At 39.8% G+C, this 24,355-nt stretch overlaps 1 protein-coding gene across 1 annotated transcript in view; it reads left to right on the forward strand.

Annotated features, from left to right (window-relative positions):
* sms (spermine synthase) overlaps positions 1 to 24,355 on the forward strand; it is a 58,026-nt gene that overhangs the window by 26,920 nt on the left and 6,751 nt on the right. Inside the window, 7 exon segments of the mRNA NM_001258422.1 lie at positions 867 to 931; positions 2,429 to 2,604; positions 4,714 to 4,868; positions 6,764 to 6,853; positions 7,893 to 8,007; positions 8,316 to 8,395; positions 23,868 to 23,983. Of these exon segments, the coding sequence (NP_001245351.1) occupies positions 867 to 931; positions 2,429 to 2,604; positions 4,714 to 4,868; positions 6,764 to 6,853; positions 7,893 to 8,007; positions 8,316 to 8,395; positions 23,868 to 23,983 (797 nt within the window).

The raw sequence follows: 24,355 nt of genomic DNA on the forward strand, positions 1-24,355 counted from the left end.
AGAGAGTTGCAGTCACACAGGGATTCACTGACCCCACAATTTGCTTTGTGATTTAGCCACATCCCAGGACCTTTTAAAGAAAAACTAAGCCCTAAAAATGAATATAGATTGAAATGCCATATTTTATATACTGAACTTATTGCACCAGATATCACCAGAGATTTAGCATCCCTATAGTTGTAATGATCCAGTCCAGTTGTCACAGGAGTCCCCCATCTTGGATCCATCCAAGTCAGGGGGGCAGTGCCTGCAGCTGGGCTCTAAACATTAACACAGTACATAGGTCATAAGACTATGACCTTTAGAGCTTTAACGCCATTGATACCGGAATGAAGGGTAACATGAATTGCATCCTTCATGGACCACTAAATGTTGGTGGTGGGGGGCATAGGAAATCTGCCTACACAGAATTTATTCTTTATCAGGGGTTATAAGTGACTTTAGTTTTCCTTTAGTTCTCATTTATTTAGAAATATAACTAAGTATTAGGTAAATGCAGTTGAGAAAGCTCTCTAATATGGCAATGCCATCTACTATGCTTATGGCAAAGCAAATCTTGTTGGTATGGCACTCACTGGTAAAATCCCTAATCTGGAAAACTCCAGTGTCCAGGCTTTTTGGATTACAGAGTAAATATTTTTGCCACCTCTGAGACAAATGTAAAAAAAACACACATATGTTGTGGTGGTGAGTGAAAAAAAGTCAACCTAAATTTGACATTTCTTAACATGAAAAACAAATAAATTGGGTAAAAATTTCATTTTTATTCAAATGTTAACCCTAAAGATTTACCCTTTTTAGTACATTTGACCCATACTGTTTACCAGGGTGTGGTTATGGAGGAGTACTTTTATTTTTCCATGCAGATATTAAGCAAGATAGAAGAAAAGATGCAAGAAATACTGCACAATAGTATCAGGCAGGTGAAGAGGTAAGTTCCCTATTTCCTGATTAAATACTTATTATGGAATGGCACCTTCATCAGACTTTCTTATATATCCACTTAGATCGATATAACATAATAGCTAGAACACTACTTCCCCCTTTACAGCTCTCTAAGCTGTTAGCAATCAGTAACCAATCAGTGACTTGAGGGGAGGTGGCATATGGGACATAACTGTTCAGTTAGTTTGCTTTTGAATCTGACCTGCATGCTGTTAAACTGCATAGTTATGTCCCATGTGCCCCCCCTAAAGTCACTGACTAACTAAGAGAGCTGAAAGCAGGAAGTAGTGTTCTGGCTATTTTGTTAGACATCCAGCCTTTATAGATTACATTTTTGACTAAATATTAGAATTTTTTTATATTTTGCGCAGTCTATCAATTTTACCCAGTTTCATTTTTACACTGAACTGTTCCTTTAAGATCGCCCTTAAAATTCAGTTTACATTTTATTTATTGTCTAACAAAATTGTTGGAAATTGTCAAGGCGCATGCATTTCTGTTAGGCTAGTAGGGTGTGAATGTCCAAGCTCTGTATAATGATTATTATATGTGGATTTCTTGACCTCTGGCGCCCCCTAATGGTGAAAATTGTACCGTTTAGAGCTGTTCTATTGAATTTGCTTGGAATAGCTACCTGAAGAAAAAAAACACAGGAACTGTACAGATTTCTGTGTTTTTGCTATGTCTCTAACCACTTCAGTAGGGGATAAGGCATCCCATGCCAAAGCGAGCATTCTCGAGATCTCCTGCAACTGCCTGACATAAGTAATGCCAAGTAGAGAACAGAGTGTAAACCAGCAGTTCACCTAAAATAGCTGTAGAAACTTCTTGTGTGCCATATGTGAAAAAGAGTTGCTGTGACTGTTTTGGGACTGATATCTTCACAAACATAGAATTGGAGTTAGGGTTGACCCGGCCTGCCATAGTGATACATTACAGCAAAGTTATTATAGCATTTACCATTTCTGTATTTGTTTTATTTATAAAGTGGCAAGATGTTTAAAAAGATCCTATAAGTGTAAGAGAACTTCATCTGGAAAGGCAAACCTTATAATTACACTTGCACTGCTTTCCGCTGACTATAAAGTAATGTGATCCAGATTGCTACCTCTTATTAACTGACTGTTAAGTTTTGGAGAATTGGCTGGTGTTCCATTTGCCATAGGGTTATGTGATCTAATAAAAGGCATTCTACTTCATAATTTCTAGCATGTTAAGGACAGTGGAACTTGGGGTTCTGATCACCTTAGTCCTCTCATCTGAGGTTTGTGTCTAATAACTTTACAGCAACATGTAGCAAGCAGAGTCCTTTTTACCTTTTTATATAAACTGTTAAGTATTGGTATTTATGCCTTGAAACTTGTAAATTCATAAACATGATAACGAGACAAAATAAACCTACGCTGATAAAAATGCGTATAATACTTTTCTCTTTATACCATAATTTCCTTTGCCTATGTGTTTTTCTTTTTTTCTGTTGCAGATTACCAGCTATTGTTCGGGGTGCCTCGGTAGACAGATACTGGCCCACAGCTGATGGACGCCTGGTTGAGTACGACATAGATGAAATTGTTTACAGTAAAGAATCGCCTTATCAGAATATAAAAATAATGCACTCAAAGCAGTTTGGAAATATTCTTATCCTCAATGGGGATGTTAGTAAGTACAGCACAGTAATTATCATGCAAAATTATTTTGTTCCCTATTAGCGCTCTGTGATATTCCCCGGGCTGGGCTGGAAACAAAGGCTTTTGCTCCATTGTCAGTAACCCTTATTCTCCATCAACAAGTGGGCAATCATAAGAAACTGCCCCCGATCCCTAGATAGAAACAGTAGCTACAGGGCCGCTGCTGGCCAAATGGGTGCCCTAAGCAGAAATTTACTTTTGTGCCACCTCCCCCAAATATTACAGAAGTGCCCCCAATAGAAAGTGCCCCCATAAACAGTGCCCCCCATAGACAGTAGCCCCCACACACAGTGCCCCCAATAGAAAGTGCCCCCATACACAGTGCCCCAACTGGCCCCATAAGTGCCCCCAATTGTCCCATAGGCAGTACCCCCCATAGACAGTATCCCCCACACACAGTGCCCCCAATAGAAAGTTCCCCCATACACAGTGCCCCAATTGCCCCCATAAACACTGCCCCCAAGTGCCCCCAATAGAAAGTTCCCCCATACACAGTGCCCCAATTGCCCCCATAAACACTGCCCCCAAGTGCCCCCAATAGAAGTGCCCCCATACACAGTGCCCCAATTTCCCCCATAAACAGTGCCCCCAATAGAAAGTGCCCCAATTGCCCCCATAAACAGTGCCCCCAATAGAAAGTGCCCCCATACACAGTGCCCCAATTGCCCCCATAACCAGTGCCCCCAATAGAAAGTGCCCCCATACACAGTGCCCCAATTTCCCCCATAACCAGTGCCCCCAATAGAAAGTGCCCCGATACACAGTGCCCCCATACACAGTGCCCCAATTGCTCCCATATACAGTGCCCCCATACACAGTGCCCCAATTGCCCCCATAAACAGTGCCCCCAATAGAAAGTGCCCCCATACACAGTGCCCCAATAGAAAGTGCCCCCATACACAGTGCTCCAATTGCCCCCATAAAACAAGTGCCCAAGCCCAATAGAAAGTGCCCCCATACACAGTGCCCCAATTGCCCCCATAAACAGTGCCCCCTATTGCCCCCATAAACAGTACCCCCATAGACAGTAGCCCCCGCACACAGTACCCCCAGTTGCCCCCATAGAAAGTACCCCCAACATACCAAGTCTTCGTCAGCAGCTCCTTCTCTCCTATGCCGCGGCAACAGGCACTTCTATAAGGTTGCGCCTCGTCGCTGACGTGTGACGTCATACGCACGGGCGCAACCTTATAAAAGAGCCTGTCGCTGCCGCATAAGAGAGAAGGAGCTGCTGACTAAGACTTGGTATGTTGGTGCGCGGAGTGCGCACTCTGCCTAGGGAGCGGCGGTACTGGGTGCCCCCCTGGGAGTTGGTGCCCTACACAGAGTGCGTACTCTGCGTATAGGGAGCGGCGGTACTGAGTAGCTACTATGGAATTCTGAAATGGGAGGCAGAGCCTATATTTCTTGTTAAACTATAGAGTCTAGGATCCCCCCAGCAACCTTAAACTGGGTTTTTGGGAGTTGTTTCTGAACAACCCTGGAATGCTGCCTAGATTTAACATACAGAAGCAAAATGTATCTCACTAGATGTTCAATTCATATTTTGTGTAAATCCTATTAAAAGATGATATAACGTAAATGACATAAAGAAAACACTGTATTGGCACTGGAAAAAAGGGCAATAGGGTTTGTTAACTAATGCAAAAGCCAGATTAGCATCCATTCAAGCATTCAAGTGCTTGTGACTTTACACATTGCAGAAAAAAAAGAGTTAATTTAACATCTATGTTTACATGGGCTTGAAGATTGGTGAAATTTCACAGCTCCTTTTTTCTGTAATGCAATGGAACACATGAATACAGCACTGGCACTACTGTATTTATAAGGGGAGGGAGGTACCTAGGCATCCCCCCTCCCATTCCTTGTGCATCATTCAGATATGCAAGTCATGGAGCACCTGCAGGAGCAGGCCACATCAGAGCCCTGTACTTAAGGAAAGGGCTTCCCCTGTGCTGATCAATTCTAGAATCAGCACTAAGGGGCACTCTTCTAAAAATTACCCTTCTGTTATTTAGAGAGAGTACATACTCATTGACAACCTAAATAACTACCATCTGTTTTTCCCTTCGCATTGCAGACTTGGCAGAAAGTGACCTTGCATACACCCAAGCAATTATGGGCAGTGGCAAAGAAGACTACTGTGGGAAAGAAGTGCTGATTCTGGGCGGAGGTGATGGAGGCATACTTTATGAGCTTGTCAAACTGAATCCAAAGATGGTCACCATGGTAGAGATATCCTTATCCATACATTGCACGATAAAGTGGTGGGAGGGTATGCGGCTTCAAGATTTTTGTTTACCAATTATTTTTCCTGTTTTATTAAATATATTGTTGAGGTCCGAAACCTGGTTTCAAGGGTCATTGCCATCTGTACCCTACACCCTACAAATAAATGATTTGACACACAAAAAATCAATGTATAATGCCATAATGCCAACCCTTTTCTCTGTTACCTACAAAACACTTTTTGCAGTGTGTAAGATATACAGTATTTGCTACTGTCTATCAAACTGGTGGGAGAGGAGAAAGTTGTTTGGTCATTGCTGTAACAGGCCTTCTTGACTCACATACCATAACACAATATATTTCAGGCAGGAGAATTTAGAGGCAATTAACACAAGATGTTGGTGCCATATTAAAACATAAGTTCATAACAGTGAGTGCCAAAAACTTGCAGGATTTACCTAGAGCATCCCACGGATAGTCCATGTGTAGCCAAGACACAGACTGGCTCGTATACTGGAGTTGCATTATTGTTCCTCTAGGTTGCACAGATCCAGTGGGGGTGATGGTTCCATAACAACTAAGGTCCAAAAGGCCTTAGTGGGAGGGATGTTGGTCTCTGGGCCTCCCTTCATTAGTGAAAGATCATTCCATTTTCTTAGGGTGGTTTCCAATTCCAAAAATTTGGATCAGGAGCCACTGTCCCAGATGGGCCCCAGTGCTTTTTCTGCTAACAACCCACTATCAGGACATACTCCCTAACTTATCCCATGTATTTCCTCCCATCTGAAATAGAATACCATTTTAACCATTTGTTCTAACCCCCATTCTGGGTTCTATGTGTGAAGCAACAAACAAGGTATGGACAGGACATACTCACAGCAGTGGATGGAGCTGCCATATTGAAAGGCTTTAGAATCAGCAGACAGATTGGCACCAGTGCCACTAAGGGTAGTAGCAAGATTACTATCCAAATCATAGATTAATTTAACCCTTTATATCCTATGACACAATACACTGGATCCCACACATGAAATAAAGTTATACTGTCAATACAATATAACACAATTGGTTAAAGTATAGAGCAGCGATAGCTGTCTGTGTCTGTTATCAAAGGGGAGCAAAATCACACCTCATAATCCACGTTACAGAGCACTTGTATCAGGGAATTACCTTGCAGCCTGCCTTTTGCACTGTGCATTTGAGCGCAGACCTGCGCGTATGGGTGCTAAGTGCATTACAGTGTGGGAAAACATGGTTTGTGTCCCTTATTATTCACTTTGTACCTTCCCTACACTCCATTATCAATTTATAACAATGGAAATTGACACTGTATTTAATTAATAAGGTAAATAAGGTACATACCAGTGATTAGAGACAAATGACTGTGCTTTCAGACATCTCAGCAAGTGTATCCATCAGTGATCCATTTGTTGTGTTCAGAAGGATTTGGGTGTATGAAAATATAGGTTTCATTGATCCAAATTATTATTATTATAATTCTTATCAGTCACCTCAGTACAACAGCTACTGTACAATGGCTCTGTAGCTGCAGAAAATAAGGTAATGTAAAACATTTTTATTTCTCTTTTTTGGAAATTAATCTATGTTTCTGTGAGTACACACTTGCACAAACAAGCGATTATTGTTTTCACATTATACCATACACCTGACAACAGATACATACAGTATATTACATGCAATCTGAATTTATATGTTCAGCAGCCAACTAGTGCCCTCCCTAAAATGCTGAGTTAGAGGCTCTACTTACATTTTAAATATGATATGCTTTGCTTTTTTAATGTAAATCGTGATGTATTTTGTACAATTTTGGGCCTACGTGTTTTTTCTGTATTAGTTAATGTGTACACCATGAGACAGTGTCACCTTAACATTCCTCAAACATAGACCAGATGGTGATCGATGGATGTAGAAAACACATGCGCAAAACCTGTGGGGATGTGTTAGACAATCTCAAAGGTGACTGCTATCAGGTAGGTCTTCTTTTATTCAATGAGCACCCATTATATATGGATTTATTGTATGCCAGTTATAGATAGTTCCAGTTGTATAGAAATTTCATATACCTGACTCAAATTCCCTTTGTGTGGGATTTCCAGAATGCAAGGTCAGTGGATTTCTGTTCCAAAGGAACATCTTTAATGCCAAAGGCTTACTAAACCTGTGATTTGAATGATATTAAAGATCTAAGGTCCAAGCATAACTATTGGTGGATTTGATTTTCCAAGTTCTTTACTGCCTTGGCTGCAAGAAAGGCCAAACCTATTAGGTTTGGGATTTAGCAGACTCCCAGCACCTTTTGATTCATAGAAATCCTAGGTGAACATTACATTTTTTGTTCACAATTGATGCCATTGTTAAAATTTTCTTACACCAGATTATGCCAGTTCTGATTTGGTTTGGGTTCAGGATTAGTCTAAATTATTGCTTCTGAGCATCCCTTTAATACATGCTAAACACTGTACCATTTCTTATGGGACATTTATCAGTTGCTCTGCATATCCCCCTACAGCCTGAATAAGCATTTACCATGCACTCTCTGTATCTCCATATCCTCCTACCCATGAATAGGCATTACACATGCATTTTCTGTATATCCCCTGAGAGCTTAAATAACCAACACACGTGTACACAGAGTTTTCCTTTGTTCTGGCTGATAATGGTTTTTAACAGTATATCTGGTGTAGAGTCAATTTCCTCCTATTTCTGTGTTCATGCCTGTTTGTGACAATTTTAGAAAAAATAATGTAATAAAAGTGCAGAATTTTAGTAAGTGAAGTAAGCCATACCAACCAATGACCAGCAAATTGTACTGCCCATCTGTCTAAAAGAAAACATTACAAGACTGTGTTTTTTATTTTGGAACGATTACATTTAATTGATTGTAAGCTCTTGTGAGCCGTGCCCTATGATGCCATTTTTATTCTGTAACCCTTGTTTGTTAAATTATTGTTTCATTGGAAATACATGATAAATACATGATAACGATGGTTCCTTGCTGGTTACCCTCAGGTTTTGGTTGAAGACTGTGTACCTGTTTTGAAGATGTATGCCAAAGAAGGGAGGACGTTTGATTATGTGATTAATGATCTCACTGCTGTCCCAATCTCCACATCTCCAGAAGAAGGTTTGATACTGCCTTACCACACTTGTAACATTCACACAGGGTGTAGCTACAGTATGTGTAGAGCATTGTTCCAGTTCTCAGCTGATATTGTTCAGTGCTGTGCTTCATACATAGGAAAACATAATTAATGCCCCATTACTAGGACATAAAGTGCCATGCAATTACTCAGGAATGCGAGTTAGCTCATTTGTACCTACTTAGTGCACCCCTGGTTGTAAAATATAAGGGTATCACCGAGGAGTTCCATAACAATATTAAATCCTTTGACATTAATTTATGTTGTAATATTTCTATTCTTTGTTTTCCAGATTCTACTTGGGAATTTTTGCGTTTGATACTGGATCTTTCCATGAAAGTCTTAAAGGAGGATGGGAAATACTTCACTCAGGTAAATTAAATCTGAAGAAACAAACCCACACAGTCTATATTCCAGTATTCTGAAGAAACAACAGGAAAGGTCCATGTGTATGAGATCTTACCATTGGGAAGTGATATGATTATAGTGTGACTGCAGGAATCCAAGGACCATATAGTTGTTCTAATTAGACAGTAAGGGGCGTATTTATTATGCTGTGTAAAACTAATTCGCCGAAAAAACGGAGTAAAAAGCCGTGTAAAATAAATGGAAAAGATCGCCGTCCGAACGCCGGATATTACTCCGTTATTTTCCATAAGTTCCGGTGGAAGAAAAAATGCGTAAAAAATTACGCCAGTTTTACGCTGTTTTTATGCCGTTTTTATGCGGCGAAGCCTGGCGATGTGTGGCGAATTTTCTCGCCGTTTTTTACACAGCATAATAAATATGCCCCTAAGTCTTTGTCTCTCTGTGTAAGTGCCTCTGTTAAGAAGCCTGTTTATTTACAAGCCCTAAATGATTGTCAGGAAATATTCCACGGGCAGCATTTCTTTATGGGACTGAATGCTGGTCCAAGAGCCAAATGATTGAATCTGCCTAATTTGGTCTACCAGACTAGCAGATCCTGCTGCCTATTTGTCTCTATGAAAATTGCTTGAACTGACTAATGAGGCTAAATAATAACTTGTAAAACAATTGATCAAACGTTTTGGAACCACACGGCCCTTCCTCAGTGAGTATTGTACTGGCATGTGGCTGGGCCATAATTGACACCTTCACTCCTATAAATTAAGTTATTGTAAATAATAACTTGTACCCAGTAGTCAGTGTTTAAGTTTGATTAAATTAGAGCATTTAAATGAATGCTTTGTGGCCTAGGGTTTTTCTGTCTTTTCAAGCCTAAAATCTACTTAAAGTATTTAAACTTTAGCAATGCTGGCCCCTGGGTCAGCGATCAGAGCAGCCCAATATGCCAATTGTTTGCTGACCTTGTTGAATAAGCAGATCTCACCATGTATGGCAAAACTACTGTAATTGTAACTTAGTCACAATGTAAAAAACATGTGTTCTGTGCGGTGTGACCAGTAGAGGTCCCCAGAAGCACGGATGTTTCTCCATTCTACTTGGATAAGAACATTTTTAAAAAAATCTGAAAAGATAATTGTTTACATTCAGAGTGCTATGTTATTACATCCTGTGTTTTCAAACATTGATCGTTGGCTGAAATGTGAATAATTGTGACTTAAAACATGTTTTTTATACTTATTTATTTTAAGTAGGAGTTTTTTGAGTAGTTCTATTGATGTGTTTATTTTGAGTAGAGCATATTAATATGCCATAGGCTGCAGCTGACTATGTGGTGGCATTTAAAAAATATTAGGGCCCATTTATGTCCGCAAGAGCAGTAGGCAAAATATACTCCTTGCATTTCCGTATAGTTGTGCTTGGAGCCTCTCAGTCCTTTACTGGCTTCTGTTCCAAATCAGGTGCTGCTGAGTCTATTGACCCAGGGGAACCCTGAAGCTACTTTGCTTACTGCACTTGCAGACGTTAATGATCCCTATGATGTAACATCTTACTATTATGTTCAGAGCTGTCCTTATGCATTGGTCAGGTTTTTACTTTTTGGGTTACAACAATATTGGTTTGACATTTTGGGGCATATTGTATATAACCAGCTGTGTGTGAATTGCTAATTTATATTCTGTTGTTGTATTGTTGCCTGTACAGCACTACATATGGCATAGCGCTATAAAAATATAGGGCTTATGAAAGCCCTGATGAATTCTAGGCTCATTCCTTGTGTCCCAATTATTTGTGCTTTGAATGAGAAACTGTTGTTGGTATCACTATATTGTAATGGGCATATATATACAAAAGGCACAAACAAGCTCTGCTCTCATATATGTGGAGCCAGGGAATGGCACGGGCATATAGCAGAGCCACTCATCCCAGGAACAGTTGATTGAAATCTAATGCCTACTGGGGAGCAGCCTCATTACAAACGTATTTCATTCACTAATGAGAAGATTTTACATTTGCTTCAAATGCTGTACAGATTTGTGCCGCACGTTTAGTTTGATTTTTTGAGACAGAATTATGGGAAGGCCATCTCCCAGGCTGCATTATAATCAAATAATTCAGATTTTTAAATGTGATTTCCTTTTTCTCTGTTATGATAAAACAGTACCTTGTAATTGATGGTAACTAAGCTGCATGAATCCTTATTGGTTGCATAACAGTGCTATTGGGTTTATTTAATGTGTAAGTGATTATTAGCACAGTTAAGATCTAGTAAACCAAATAAGTGAAAGATTCCTTATGTGGAAAAACCCAGGTCCTGAGCATTCTGGATAATAAATCCCATGCCTGTATTAAATTGTCCAAGCTTTCCTAACCTAGTTCCTTTTCAGCATATTTTACATTTACACTGAAAGGGGTGGTACTAACATTTAGTATGTTACAAAATAGCCTATTACTAGCAATTTAGCTATTGGTCTTCATTACTTTATAATTTTCGAGTTATTTGCCTAGTTCTTCTGCCCCTTTGTATTACTTAACTTTTTATTCAGTCCCTCTACAATACTTGGGTTGTTGGGTAATAAGACCCTAGCAACCAGATTGCTGATAAACCATACTAAAGCGCTGCTGAACAAAAAGCCAACTAACTGAAAAACCATTAAAAATGAAGACCAATTGCAAATTGTCTAAGAATATCACTGTCTACATCATACTAACAATAAGATAAACAACCCCTTTAGGTGCACAACCCCTGTAAGGATTGGTAGTTGCCACAAGTGTAGGATTCTCCTTCCATGCTTTGTCTTTTTAAAGGGGTATATTAAACCCAGAACACAGGAAATATTTAACTGAACATATGTAAAGACTCACCCCAGCTGAACTAACACTAATAAGCATTTGTCACTTCTCAGCAGCCTGGACGTTATCAGCTTTACATATCTCATTTCCTGGTAGGGAGTTGTACTCTAATAGGCTTAAACACCAGTAATGAGAATTCTGCAATAAATGATACACTTGCCTCCTACAGAGTGCTTCTGCTTGCTTTAGCAGTCACAAAGTAGAGGTATGGAATGCATTATGTGGGAGGATTCAACTGCTGGCTTCCCATTGAAAACACTAATAGCGTAGCATTGCTATTGATATGGATTACTTAAATCAAGTACAAAGTGCCTCCTAAGCCTCATTTCCAAACAAAAGTGTTGTGTGAAAAGGGCACAGGCAGATGCAAGTGTGAGTGCGTGTACTGTATCCATAAAATTATTTGCACCCGTAGTCACTCCTTTAAAATTGCAATGCACCCATCCAGCCCATTCTGGTCAACAACATGAAAGTGCTCCCATTGACGCAACATAACCCTGAATTACTGCCACCCAGGATCTACTGGTAACTTCAGGGCTCCCTTATAAAGTTTCAGTGTCCACTACTAACTTCCACACAAGTAAAATGAAAGCTAATGCTGTGGTTTTCCTAGAAAGATTTTCCAGCCTGGCGGGCTAAAAAAAGTAGACAGGTCGGGAGGAAAAATATATGTATGGGTAATCACACCAGCTTGGGAGAAGCTTCCTGTGATGCAAAATACATTAGGAGGGAGGAGCTCAGGGACCATGGAGCACTGAGGTACCTCTGTCCTTTTGGTATGGATCTTTTTTTTGAATTTTAGATACATTTATGATTGTGTTGTGCCCCAAATAAACACTTTATGTGTGATATTGCCTACTATTTGTATTAGTGTATTGTTTATTCACGGTCTAGGGCAGTATTTGCCCGTGTATTGGGTGGCTTACTCTTAAGTACTTGTTATTATTTATTATTGGAAATCAGAGTATCAAATGAGAGCATGGAATCCCTGTGGCCACTTGAGTGAGCGACATGGAAGAAAGGTGGAATCAGAGCCAGTCATCTTACCAGGTTAAAAACTACTTTATAAAGCTCTATTGATAGTGTTATTAATAACACATGGGACATATTACCAGCCTATTGCAATTGACTGGAAAATAGTACTCAGTGCAAGTTGTATGTGCTGTATACTGTATGCAGTTTATGCTGGAATTCTGGGAAAAAAGCTGAATGCTGGAATTCTGGGAAAAAAGCTGAAAGTAGAAAAATAGAATCAATAAATAAAAATTAGCATTTTGCAATGTAGTGTCTTCCACAAATATTCGGAATAGTATGTGGTCAGGGCATAAGAGTGAATTAATAGTGCAGTTACTGATTTCTCTCTTCCACCTACTACCAAGCTTAGGATAACTTGATGCTTAAAGGAAAAGGAAAGGCTAATAAAGAGTTAATCTCAATCTGCAGGCATACCTTCAGTTCTCTCAATAGTGCCCTTAAGTCTCTCCAAATTTCACCTGAAAAAACGCTGAGCTGTGTAAAGAAAGTTCCCATAATGCCTCACTCCTGCACAGACACCCAGACCAAGTGAACATGCTCAGTTAGTTAGACTATGAGTCAGCTTCCTACTGATTGGCTCAGATCCACATTCCTAAGGGGGGGGGGGTGAGTTCTTAGCATTCTTGAGGGAGGGGGGAGCAGGAGATAGGAGACAGTAGAGAGCTGCGTATCTCTGGCACAGGAATTACAGACACAAGAAATCTTTTGACAGAGAAGTCAGTGCAGCATTTCTGTGAGTGCTTATGGCTGTATTTACATAGACCTTTCTGATAAAGCTTACTTAGTTTTTACCTTTCCTTCTCCTTTAAAGGGAGGCAAGCTATTATGTGGGGCCAATAATAATTTACAGTAAATACTGCTGCCCATTTTGCACAATACTTTTTTAAAAAGCAATGTACAAAACCCATGTTCCCTGCAAATAAATGTAGGAAACGGGGTCGGACTGTGGGGGTGCAGGGCCCACCAGGGTTCCCGCCGGCCGCATCACCTACCCCCCCTCGCTGGGGCCCCCACCCCTCCCCGAGCGTGCATGAATTTAATGCGTCAGGGGAGGAACAGTCGGGCAGTGGGAGCGCCAGCAAGGGTCGAGTCTGGCCCGCCGTAGCCCCTAAGCCCGGGGCCCACCGGGATTTTCGGGCCAGTCTGACCCTGGTAGGAAGAATTTGTGAACTAAGCATACCCACGTTTTACTTGTTTTTAGATATCTTGCTTCATCCATATATTGTCCTAAAATGATCCTGCGTGTGATTTATGATCTATAAGGAAAGAATAATATTCTTGGAATGGTGGGGTGTTTTTTCATGGAACTACAATAAACAATAGGCTATCAATATTCTATGTATAGTTTCGGCATCAGTTTAACAAAGCCCTAAGCCCAAGTGTGATGCAAGCGTTGTCCATAAATTGTACTTGTTAACAGGTAGTACTTTATCTATAAAGGCAGTTTCCTATGTTAATGTGATGGAGTCTTTCATATCTTTTTTCCATTTAAACACCAACTGACTAAGTTGTTAAGTTAGGAAGTATGTAGTTGGTACGGGTTTATTAGAGCATTAGCTTGCGCCATCTATGCACACAATTTATAAGTTTTGCGTCGTCATATGTGCAGTTTTGCAACATCATATGTGCATGTTTGTATGGCGCAGCAGTTTGCGTCAAAACTAGCGCATGAAACTTTAAGCGACCGTGTTTGCGCTATACTGTTAAATATGATTATGCACAGGGCAAAAGTTTTGCCTTTGCGACTATTATAGCGCTGCGATGTGTTGGTAAATGAGCCCCAGTGTGTCTTCACCCCTAAAATATAATATATTATTTTGTTGGATTATTTACTTTTTTTTCCCCTTTCTCTCCCTATTTGTATGTATATTTATATATTCAATTTTTATTTTATTATTTAGGGATGTAGAATTGACAATTTAAAAAAAAAAAAAAAAAATGCTGGCTCTTTGAGGAAAAAATGAGATGTCCTGGAATAGATGGGGACATAAGAGATGTAGTGGGGTGTGCCAGAGTAAAGAGCTTTAACATTTTCAAGAGAAAGGGTTTTAACAAAATGATTTTGTTTGAAATTCTCCCTTCTTTACTCTCTTCTTATTTGTTTCTTTAGATTTTCAGAGCATTTGAGTACACGCTGTACTAATGCCCGAGACACCTTTAATTGCTTCTTCTTTCAGATTATGAAATGAAAAATGTGTCATTGTAGAGCTACCAAGTGTTTGTTGGCAGGAGTCAGAACCCTTACTTTACCTGAGCTGCAACTCAGACCTTACTTGTCAGGCTAATTATGCATTTCACTGGCCGTCACTTTTATTTGCTAATGGCTAATTTAATGCTTGTGAGACTTATAGTAAAAGTAAGATGTCACAGACACAACCATAACCGCTAGAATTATAGATGCTTCCTTGAACAGCATAATTATTAAAGGGGATGGACTGTCAACATTTTTTTAAAGCTTTTTATAATTATGCTTGCTAGAATAAGCTTTTTTGCAGAATAAGAAAATATTTACCACTGAGCCATTAAAAGCAATATCTTGTTCTCATGTAGAGTATGTCCCTCTTGTTTAGGGATAGCCATGATCAAACTGCTTGGGACTGCTAGGACTGTCAGCCAGTTATAAAGCAGAAGGTAAATATACCAGATTAATGTTGCCATCAGTCTCCATTTCAAGGGGACAAGATCTGTTTCTGTATATTGGTCCCCAGTATATAGGGTTGCCACCCAGCTGGTATAATTTCCCCGCCCCCAAGTGACAATGCTGCCCCCCCAAGCTAAAGGCTGGTATTATATGCAAAAAAGATGACAACCCTACCAGGAAGACTTGTCCCTGTACAGAGTTCCTGCCTACAGCTACTGTATCAAGAATATTCCCATTTTTCCCCCCCCCATTATTCTGCTGTAGGTTAAGTGCTGCACATTATGACAGCAGCTGCAAAGTATAACATGCTAACACATTTGTTTTCTGTTTTTTATTAAATGGAACTTTGTGGCTGTGACCTTGGGTGTGGTTAAGAACAGTAATAGGAAACTAGGTGTGGCCTACATAAAATATGTATATTATATATGTATAGTATGTGAAAAAATCACTTGCACCAGACATTCATACAATATTAAAGCAGTAAGGAAATATTAGCAAATACCTGCTCGAGCAGTGCTGATATTTGCTTAGCACCGTGGTCTGCATCCTTCCTGAAAACAAGGGAAGGAAGACCTAGAACAGAAAAAGGACCATATTGAGAATGCTATAAGAAATTCTTTTACTTCAATATTGTTTAAAAAGCACATGGGGCAAATATGCTTACTTTAGCAAGTGTAATTTCTAGGTTTTTTTTTCATCCCCTGTAATCTAAATAATTGGAAGTATGAAAGGGGTTAACTGTTTTATACTCTAAAACTCCAGACTTACATATGACAGCTTATTCATATGCATGTGGCTGGAGAATGGTTATGGCCATGAAATTATTAGATATGTATGTGGTTTGATCAGGAGTGGGCATAGGTATCTAATTTGGTTTGAAACATGTGGGCAGATGGAAAACTGTTCTGTGATGAACCGGATGACTCTTAAAGGCCTTGTTCACCTTAAGTTCAATAAATAAGGAATATGCTTAATAAATTCAGAGCTCGTTGTTTTAATTTTAAAATATCTATTTTTTCATTTCTTGCCCGAAACAGCCAAACAAATAAACTTAAACTATGTTAAAATACTTTCAATGGTTTGATGACTGACTTGGTCCCAAACATTCCAGATAATAGATCCCATACCTGCACAACCAGAGTGTTAGGACTTTGCAGAGTATATAGTTTTTCAAATATATTTATTTAACAAATATGGCATAAACAAATATGTGTGATCCCCAGGTTTGGGTTTTTCCCCCTGGAGAGCACTGCAAAGACTGACTTAGTCAGTGAGGACAGAGGCATCAAATCCCTGCCCTGTATTTTTCTCGCTTGAGCATGTACATGCCGTTTTTATAGAGTGTCACTCCCTGCTGCGAATCTCTGCAATGTTCTTTCACATTTCAAAATGTTGATTATGAGAACAGGTTCTGATAGTTATTTTTTGGGTTTCCATTCTATTTATTCTGTTATTTGTTACGGAACATATTGAGCCATACAATTATTTCACAGACCACATGCAATTTGGGAGGTGTTACATCCTTATGTCCTGCCAGCTCCTGTTGGCCAATGACCTTCTACTCCAGCAGTTGTCATTGGCCAACATGATTATTTTTTTTATTGTTTTTTATTGAGTTTTATTTAATATAGAAGAAAGAAAGAAGAAAGGAAAGGGAGAAAGGAAAGAGTAAGAAAAAGGCCAACATGATTTTTACTCCCAAACAAATACATTGCAGTTAGAGCTGGGAACACTGCTGCTCAATCTTCGGAGTGGGAAAGGAACATGGTTCAAAGAGGCAGAAGTTTTTACCTGTATTGATAATTGGGCAGAGAGAGTGCTAAAAACGCCAATAAGGAGTTAATCTCAAGCTGCAGGCATACCTTCAGTTCTCTCAATAGTGCCCTTAAGTCTTCCCATATTTCTCCCGTTCAGAAGCCTCATAGGGGAAAAAAAACTGCTGATTGGCTCAGATCACACATTTCTAAGGGGGGAGGGAGTTCTTAGCATTCTTGAGGGAGGGGGGAGTAGGATAGAGGAGAGAGCTGTGTGTCTCTGGCACAGGAAAACAAAGAAACAACAAATCCTGTTTCTTTTGACAGAGAACTCAGTGCAGCGTTTCTGTAAGTGCTTATGGCTGTATTTACATAGACCTTTCTGATAAAGCTTACTTAGTTTTTACCTTTCCTTCTCCTTTAATCAGACAAGCATGCAATAACAATAACATCAACATTTTGATGCCATGATGAATGGTGAAGCAGGATGAAGCATGATGAAGCAGGAAAAAATACAAAACATGGAAAAGAATAGAAGTTGCTTTTGTATGATAACTATCACAAAAAAGTCCCTGTGCATTTCGCAAACAAATTGTTGGTTTTTATATAAAAAAGCAGCCTTCCACTGGCCCTGAACTAACTGATTAGATTGTGTGATAGGCTCCTCTCCACATGTAGATAAGATTATGATACGTCAGGGAGTAGATGTCAGTATGGAGCTTGCTGTGTACTGAGGAGCTGCAACCTTGAGTGATATCACTCTGTACTAAATTATATGCAGTGTTTTCCTCTGTCTATTTCAAGAAGAAAAATTACCTGGCTAGGCACATTTATTCCTGTCTATCCGGCTGCATCCTACAGACGATGTTTGTGGCTTCTCTGATCCACGGAAGCTACTGTGAATTTTTAAGCAATTTTATATCCGGAGCTATATTTGGATCTATGCGTAGAAGAAAAACAAACTGTCCCAGAAATAAACTGCCTCTCGGAGTAGAACACATGTTTAGCTACAGTAACTGTGCCAACTTTGTGGTGTTTGTATTTGTGGTCCTACCACACATATAAAACATGAGTCAGAGAGACACCTTTCCTTTTTTTAAAAAATATTACACCCATAGTGATATCCTTGGATTACCCCTTTCTACAGCTGCAACTGACCATGAGGGAGACATTTGTAGGATAATTTAATGACACATAAACTTGCACATACCAGGTACAACTAGGACAAAATTGTTCCTTATATTCCTTTTTATATTCTTTTTCGAGGGCTCTTTCTTTAATAAATACTGACTGTTTGCAGTTCTTAAGAATATTCTCGAGTATATTTCCATTCGCTTTTTTGCTGTGTTTTTTCTTGAATTGTGAAAAAGCACAAACTCAAATCAACCCCTTGATGTTAATATCAAAGTTTGCAGTTAACTCTGACTTCGTACTATGAAGTATGAATATCCTAAAGCTTTGATTGTCTACTTGCTGGAGCCCTTAGAATCTTCTACAGCTCTAGTTGGCCACAGAGTTTTATTATCCATTACCACTCTAAAGTTGAGGGCACATAGGGGTTCACACAGGCAAATAAACTTATTGTGTTTGTCTGCGGACAAATGTCTGAAAGTGAACAGCCCAGTAAATTAGAAATTATTTTTCTAATTGATGTTTTTGAAGCTTTCCCAAGATATTTAGCTCTGCAGCTCCTCTTTGCTGGTCCTGATCAAACCCCCAATTTCCCCTCCAACTTGGTTTTTTGTTTCTCCCCCTTGCAGAGTGCTAAAAACCCAAAGCTCTAGCCTTCCAGGTAACTTGCATATTAGTGATTCGATTGGCTGACACACGTTTACATTAAAGGGGCATGCGCAGTAGCACTGGATCTCAAACTTACTTCTTCAATATCCTGTAGGCAAGGTTCGCTGTTGAGTTTGGGGGGTAGAATCAAAGATTTGTTGAGGACCGGCAAAGAGGAGCTGCAGTGCTAGATATCATGTTAACATTTTATTTTACAAATCCAAGTCCTTGCTTTGAAGTTTTTGCCTCAAACAGCGGTTCCCAAACTATCCCTTAGACTGATTCGGCAGCTAATCGGTCCGTGTATGGGCACTACAGACGGGCCTGCCCGACCGATATCTGGCCTGAAATCGGGCAGATCTCGATCAGGCAGGATAGAAAATCTAGTCGGATCGGGGACCGCATTGGATCGTTGATGCGGTCCCCGAACTGACTGCCCCATTGCCGCCAATATAATTCGATCGTTTGGCCCTGGGGCCAAACGATCGAGTTAGCCTACACGCTCCCCGATATCGCCCACCCGTAGGTGGGATATCTCGCCAAGCGAGCGAATCTTAACGTGTATTGGCACCTTAAAGCTTGATTAGGCCCCACTGCCTGAACAGAAGTTACAGGCAGAAGCTGCACAATTTTATCTCAGTGTATAGTTTTTATTATGTGTATTCTGTAATTATTACATACAGGTATAGGACCTGTTATCCAGAATGCTACGCATAAGGGATCTTTCTGTAATTTGGATAACCATATTTTAAGTCTGCTAAAAAATTCTTTACTGGGAAATGCCACCCAAACACAACATAAGCTTTTTGAAAAGTAAATATTACAATATATTTGCAATATACATGAATTAAAAAATATGCAGCCTTTTCATGATTTTTAATGTAATAATACGGTTTGGAACTGCTACCTAATCCCGGCCCCCTGTTCCCTGCTTATCTTGCTGACTACTCAAAAAAAAAGTGTAACTGTTCCCAACCTGGCCAGGGCACACACAACAAATTGTGGTGTGCACTAATAATTATTTATTCTCAACTGAGCACATCATTTTTAAAAATGCACAAATAAGGTTAAAATGTGCACACATATAAATTCATATAATGCAAAGGAGATATATACAAGCATATATCAAGGGAAATATTAAGAAAATATCAAACAAGAAAACATTAGCATATTTAAAATAAAAAAATGCACATAGCACAGAATTACTGCTTAGTTTATTTTTCTCCAGGTTTACTAAGTGGTTTCATTGATGAACATATGCCTTCTGGGGCCTAGCACCATGAATATGCCCTCTGAACTGGCTGTACACTGGAATCAGAATATAGTGCTCAATACTTTTTATTTAATTTCTCTTTCTAAAGAACAGCTCCCAAGGCTCTGCCCTTGTCTATCCAGCCCGCACCTCAAAGAAAACACACATTATTCTTCTTGCTGTCTGTGTGTGTCCCTGTGTTTGGGAGTTTAAGGGCAGTTCAGGCAATGAGGTTCATGGCTTCATGGTTACAGCACTGGCACCGAAGCATCCACAATGGTTTATGCACATGTTTAACTTACACGAAGGCTGCAGATACAAAGCAGGATTTTTGTATAAATGCCGTGAGTACAAGACAACCTTTTTGCACTAAAAATGACTTGCTAGTTATGTCACTCACAATTGCTCCTTCCTCAGTTCCTGGTGATTAGGGCATTTTACTTAATCTCCTTGCTTCTCTGGCACCAAAAGCTTTGATTAAGGAACAGGCAAAAAGTGCAGTTTCAAGGGCACTTATTGCCTTAGTGCACACATGTCAAACACAAGGCCCGCGGGCCAAATCCGGCCCGCCAGGCCTTGCAATGTGGCCCGCGCCGTGCTGTCATCACTGCACGCCGCTGCGTTCCGTCACAGTGACGCGCGGTGACATAGGAGGCTTGTGATCTCGCCGGCCGTACTTAACAAGTCACGCGAGATTCAGGAGGCGTGACCTATAGTCCGGCATCCGATGTGGTTGTGCGGGTGGCTCCTTCTCTCTTATGCCGGTGGCAACAGGCCTTTTTATAAGGTTGCGCCCGTGCGTATGACGTCACACGTCAGCGACGAGGCGCTGCCTTATAGTAGTGCCTGTTGCCGCGGCATAAGAGAGAAGGAGGCGCCGACATCACTGGTCTGTTGGGGGTACTTTCTGTGGGGGCAATTGGGGGCACTGTGCGGGCTGGCTACTGTCTATGGGGGGTACTGTGTATGAGGCAATTGGGGGTACTGTTTATGGGGGCAATTGGGGGTACTTCTTATGGGGGCATTGTGTGTGGGGGCTACTGTCTATGGGGGGTACTGTGTATGAGGCAATTGGGGGTACTGTTTATGGGGGCTACTGTCTATGGGGGGTACTGTGTATGAGGCAATTGGGGGTACTGTTTATGGGGGCAATTGGGGGTACTTCGTATGGGGGCACTGTGTGTGGGGGCTACTGTCTATGGGGGGTACTGTATATGAGGCAATTGGGGGAACTGTGTGTGGGGGCTACTGTCTATGGAGGGTACTGTTTATGGGGGCAATTGGGGGCACTGTTTATGGGGGCAATTGGGGGTACTTTCTATGGGGGCACTGTGTGTGGGGTCTACTGTCTATGGGGGGGTACTGTGTTCAGTAAACCATTCGGCCCGCGATTTAGGCTGAATTTTAGATTTTGGCCCCTTCTCTGATTGAGTTCGACACCCCTGCCTTAGTGCAATGCTTTTGGAGAGCTTCTTTAGATCAGTTAAAGTGTTTCCAGTGTAGTACAAACTGGTTTAGGGTGAAAGTGAAGTTTAAAGATATTTATGGAACCCCATCACCAAAATACTGTGCAGTACTATCTGAACTGAGGGACAAATTAGAGGATTTTCTATTTTGTTCTTTTTTTTCTTAAATGTTTGCTTATATATATATATATATAACTTGATCCAGAGACGCTAACGCACACTCCTCCCACAGTGTAGGTTTCGGTGCTCAGCAACTTCAGGACGCCGTACCATTCCTCCACCACAGATACATTAGAAAAAGAAGCGGCACTCGGATAATTGCAAAACAGTGTATTAAAAAAAGGATCACATCACATATGCAACATATGCTATATATATAAAAACTCGATTGAATTAATGAAAAAAAAAACTCATGCATCGGATTTCCTTCAATTGGCCCACAATCACTGAAAAATTTGAAAAATTTGAAAAACTTTTGCATAAGACAACTCCCATTGACTTCTACAATAACTTGAAAGCTTATAGATGCTGAAGTTTTACATTTGAGTTTTGCAAATTTATTGCACTTTATAAATATTGAACATTTTAAGAAATCATAATCCGAATTTTTTCCGAATAATCCGAGTTTCTGTGCAAAAAAATTTGAATTACGGGAAGAAATTGGAATTTGAATATTGATAAATCGGCCCCTAGTGTAGTGCAAGCTTTATTATCCCTTTCTCTGCTCTTGTATTTAAAGATTCACAGCCTTTCTTATGAGCTGATCACTACGTCGGTGTGCCAGGTTTCAGTGCATCTGTTAAAGGAGAATGACAGATTTTATATTGCATTTTGAGCATAGGACATTGATTTCACAAGAAATTGGAGCAAAACATGTTTGTATAAATTGTGCCAGGTTGATTCATATGCCACTGGAATGCCATAAAATCAAAAGTCCTTACACTGCCTTTACCTGGATGATTATACTGAGGGCATATAAGATCCATGCTTTCTGATGGACATTTCGGTAGCTTAATAGAAATGCTGACCGCACATTTTTCCTGCCTGTAGCAATTGGAAATTCTTCTCATTCTTTCATTTAGTCCTTGTTTGCTTTTTCTGCAGCGTGTAATTATTCCAGCCAGACGGCGAGCATGGCAATTAGAAAATTCTACTTTATTACACATAATCCACAGTATTGTACAGTATATTTAAACATGAATGTACACATCTGAAGAGTTAGCTCTTTCAGTATATGGGTGCTAGCTATTTTTTTCTCTTAGTTTCTTTTTTATATTTGTTTAATTAAAAGTACAGGTGTGGGACCTGTTATCCAGAATGCTTTGGACCTGGGGTTTTCTGGATAAGGGATCTTTCTGTAGTTTGGATTTTCATAACTTAAGTCTGCCAAACTTCATTTAAATATTGAATAAACCCAATAGGATTGTTTTGCCTCCAGTAAGGATTAATTATATCTTAGTTGGGATCAAGTACAAGGTACTGTTTATTATTACAGAGAAAAAAAAATTTTTAAAAATTAGAATTATTTGCTTATAATGAAGTCTATGGGAGATGGCCTTTCCGTAATTCGGAACTTTCTGAATAAGGGGTTTCCGGATAAAGGATCCAATACCTGTACTTCTTACATAGAGAACTTTTTTCTTATAGGGATAAATTGATTTCTGTGCTGTGTAATTACGTTTCTTATCTTAAACATATAGGGAAGAAAAATGAATCTATTAACACAAATCCAATAACGCTAAATTGTATGCTGCTGCTTCTATGTTGCAATAACTATATAAAAATGACTTTATCATTTAAAAGTTGATGTTAATTTTGGCCTCGGATAAAATGAAACATGTACCACTGGAGAATGTGCTTTTGGGCGTCCGATCGCTAAAAGCTTTTAGTCATTTCTGAAATGTGTTAGATTAAATTCACTGTATTTAAATGTGTAATTATTCAGGAAAAATCTTGGCAAAGCTTACAGCTAACACATACACAGGATAGTAGTAGGCAGTATCAGCATTTTCCAAAGGCTTTTTAGGGATAACTCTGGAGTGCTGTACAGCATTGCTTGAAGGGATTTGTGGTGGCACTCCCATTTTAAGAAAAAAAATAAATAAGTTTGGGTCATTTATTATTTCCTGGGCTGCAAGTGCTAGAGGTACAAGAATGCATTCTTTAGTGCTGACGTACCAAGCATTGCACCCCAGGGAATGCTGCTCTCTGCACCAAGTGCCTGGGGAACTGTGTTTCATGGAGTTTGGGTACTCATGCCCCGAGCTCGTCACTTGAAATCTCCTCCAATCCTTATATATACCGACAAGGTTTTTAAAGACCTATTGTAACCTCACCGATTGTGAGTGGCGCAGGTGCAGCAGCCCTGAGCCTGTAGCATGGGGAGCGTTCCAGTGTCCAATCTTTGTCAGTGCGCAAACACTAAACCACCCACTATCCCAGTATCATCAGGTAAAACTTCTCATTTTATTGGACCTTAATTAAAACATGTTTGATACAGGGAATTCTGTCATTGAATATTTCACTTATCAAGCAAATCAGTGCCCAGGCCCGGTACAGTCCTGAATTAGATAAATGGACACATTTGTTCTTGTTGCTGCTGAGATCAGCTTTACTTGCTGTCACAGGGCAATCATTATTAATTTTTGTCATAAACTTCTGATTCACCTTTCCTTTCCTCTTCTGCTTCCTTCCACAGGGAAACTGTGTGAACCTGACTGAAGCTTTGACTCTCTATGAAGAACAGCTGAACATGCTTTCTTGCCCTGTGCAATTCTCAAAGGAGGTTGTGTGCGTTCCCTCCTACATGGAACTGTATCCTTTGTAAATGTAGACTCAGCATTAGCTATATGTGAATTGTGAATGTGATTCTATAAGCTGTAGACATATATATTATACTGTTATGGGATCCATTATACTGAAACCATTAATCCTAAAAGCTCAGTACTCCATTTTAAGCAAATAATTTACATTTTTAAAAATGATTTCCTTTTCTCTGTAATAACAAAACAGTACCTTGTACTTGATCCCAACTAAGATATAATTAATCCTTATTGGTGGCAAAACAGTCCTATTGGATTTGTTTAATGTTTAAATTATTTTTTAGTTGACTTGAAGTATGGAGATCTGAATTACAGAAAGACTCCTTTTCTGGAAAACCCCAGGTCCCGAGCATTCTGGATAACA

Source organism: Xenopus tropicalis, chromosome 2 (assembly GCF_000004195.4).
Source record: "Xenopus tropicalis strain Nigerian chromosome 2, UCB_Xtro_10.0, whole genome shotgun sequence".
Lineage (NCBI taxonomy): Eukaryota > Metazoa > Chordata > Amphibia > Anura > Pipidae > Xenopus > Xenopus tropicalis.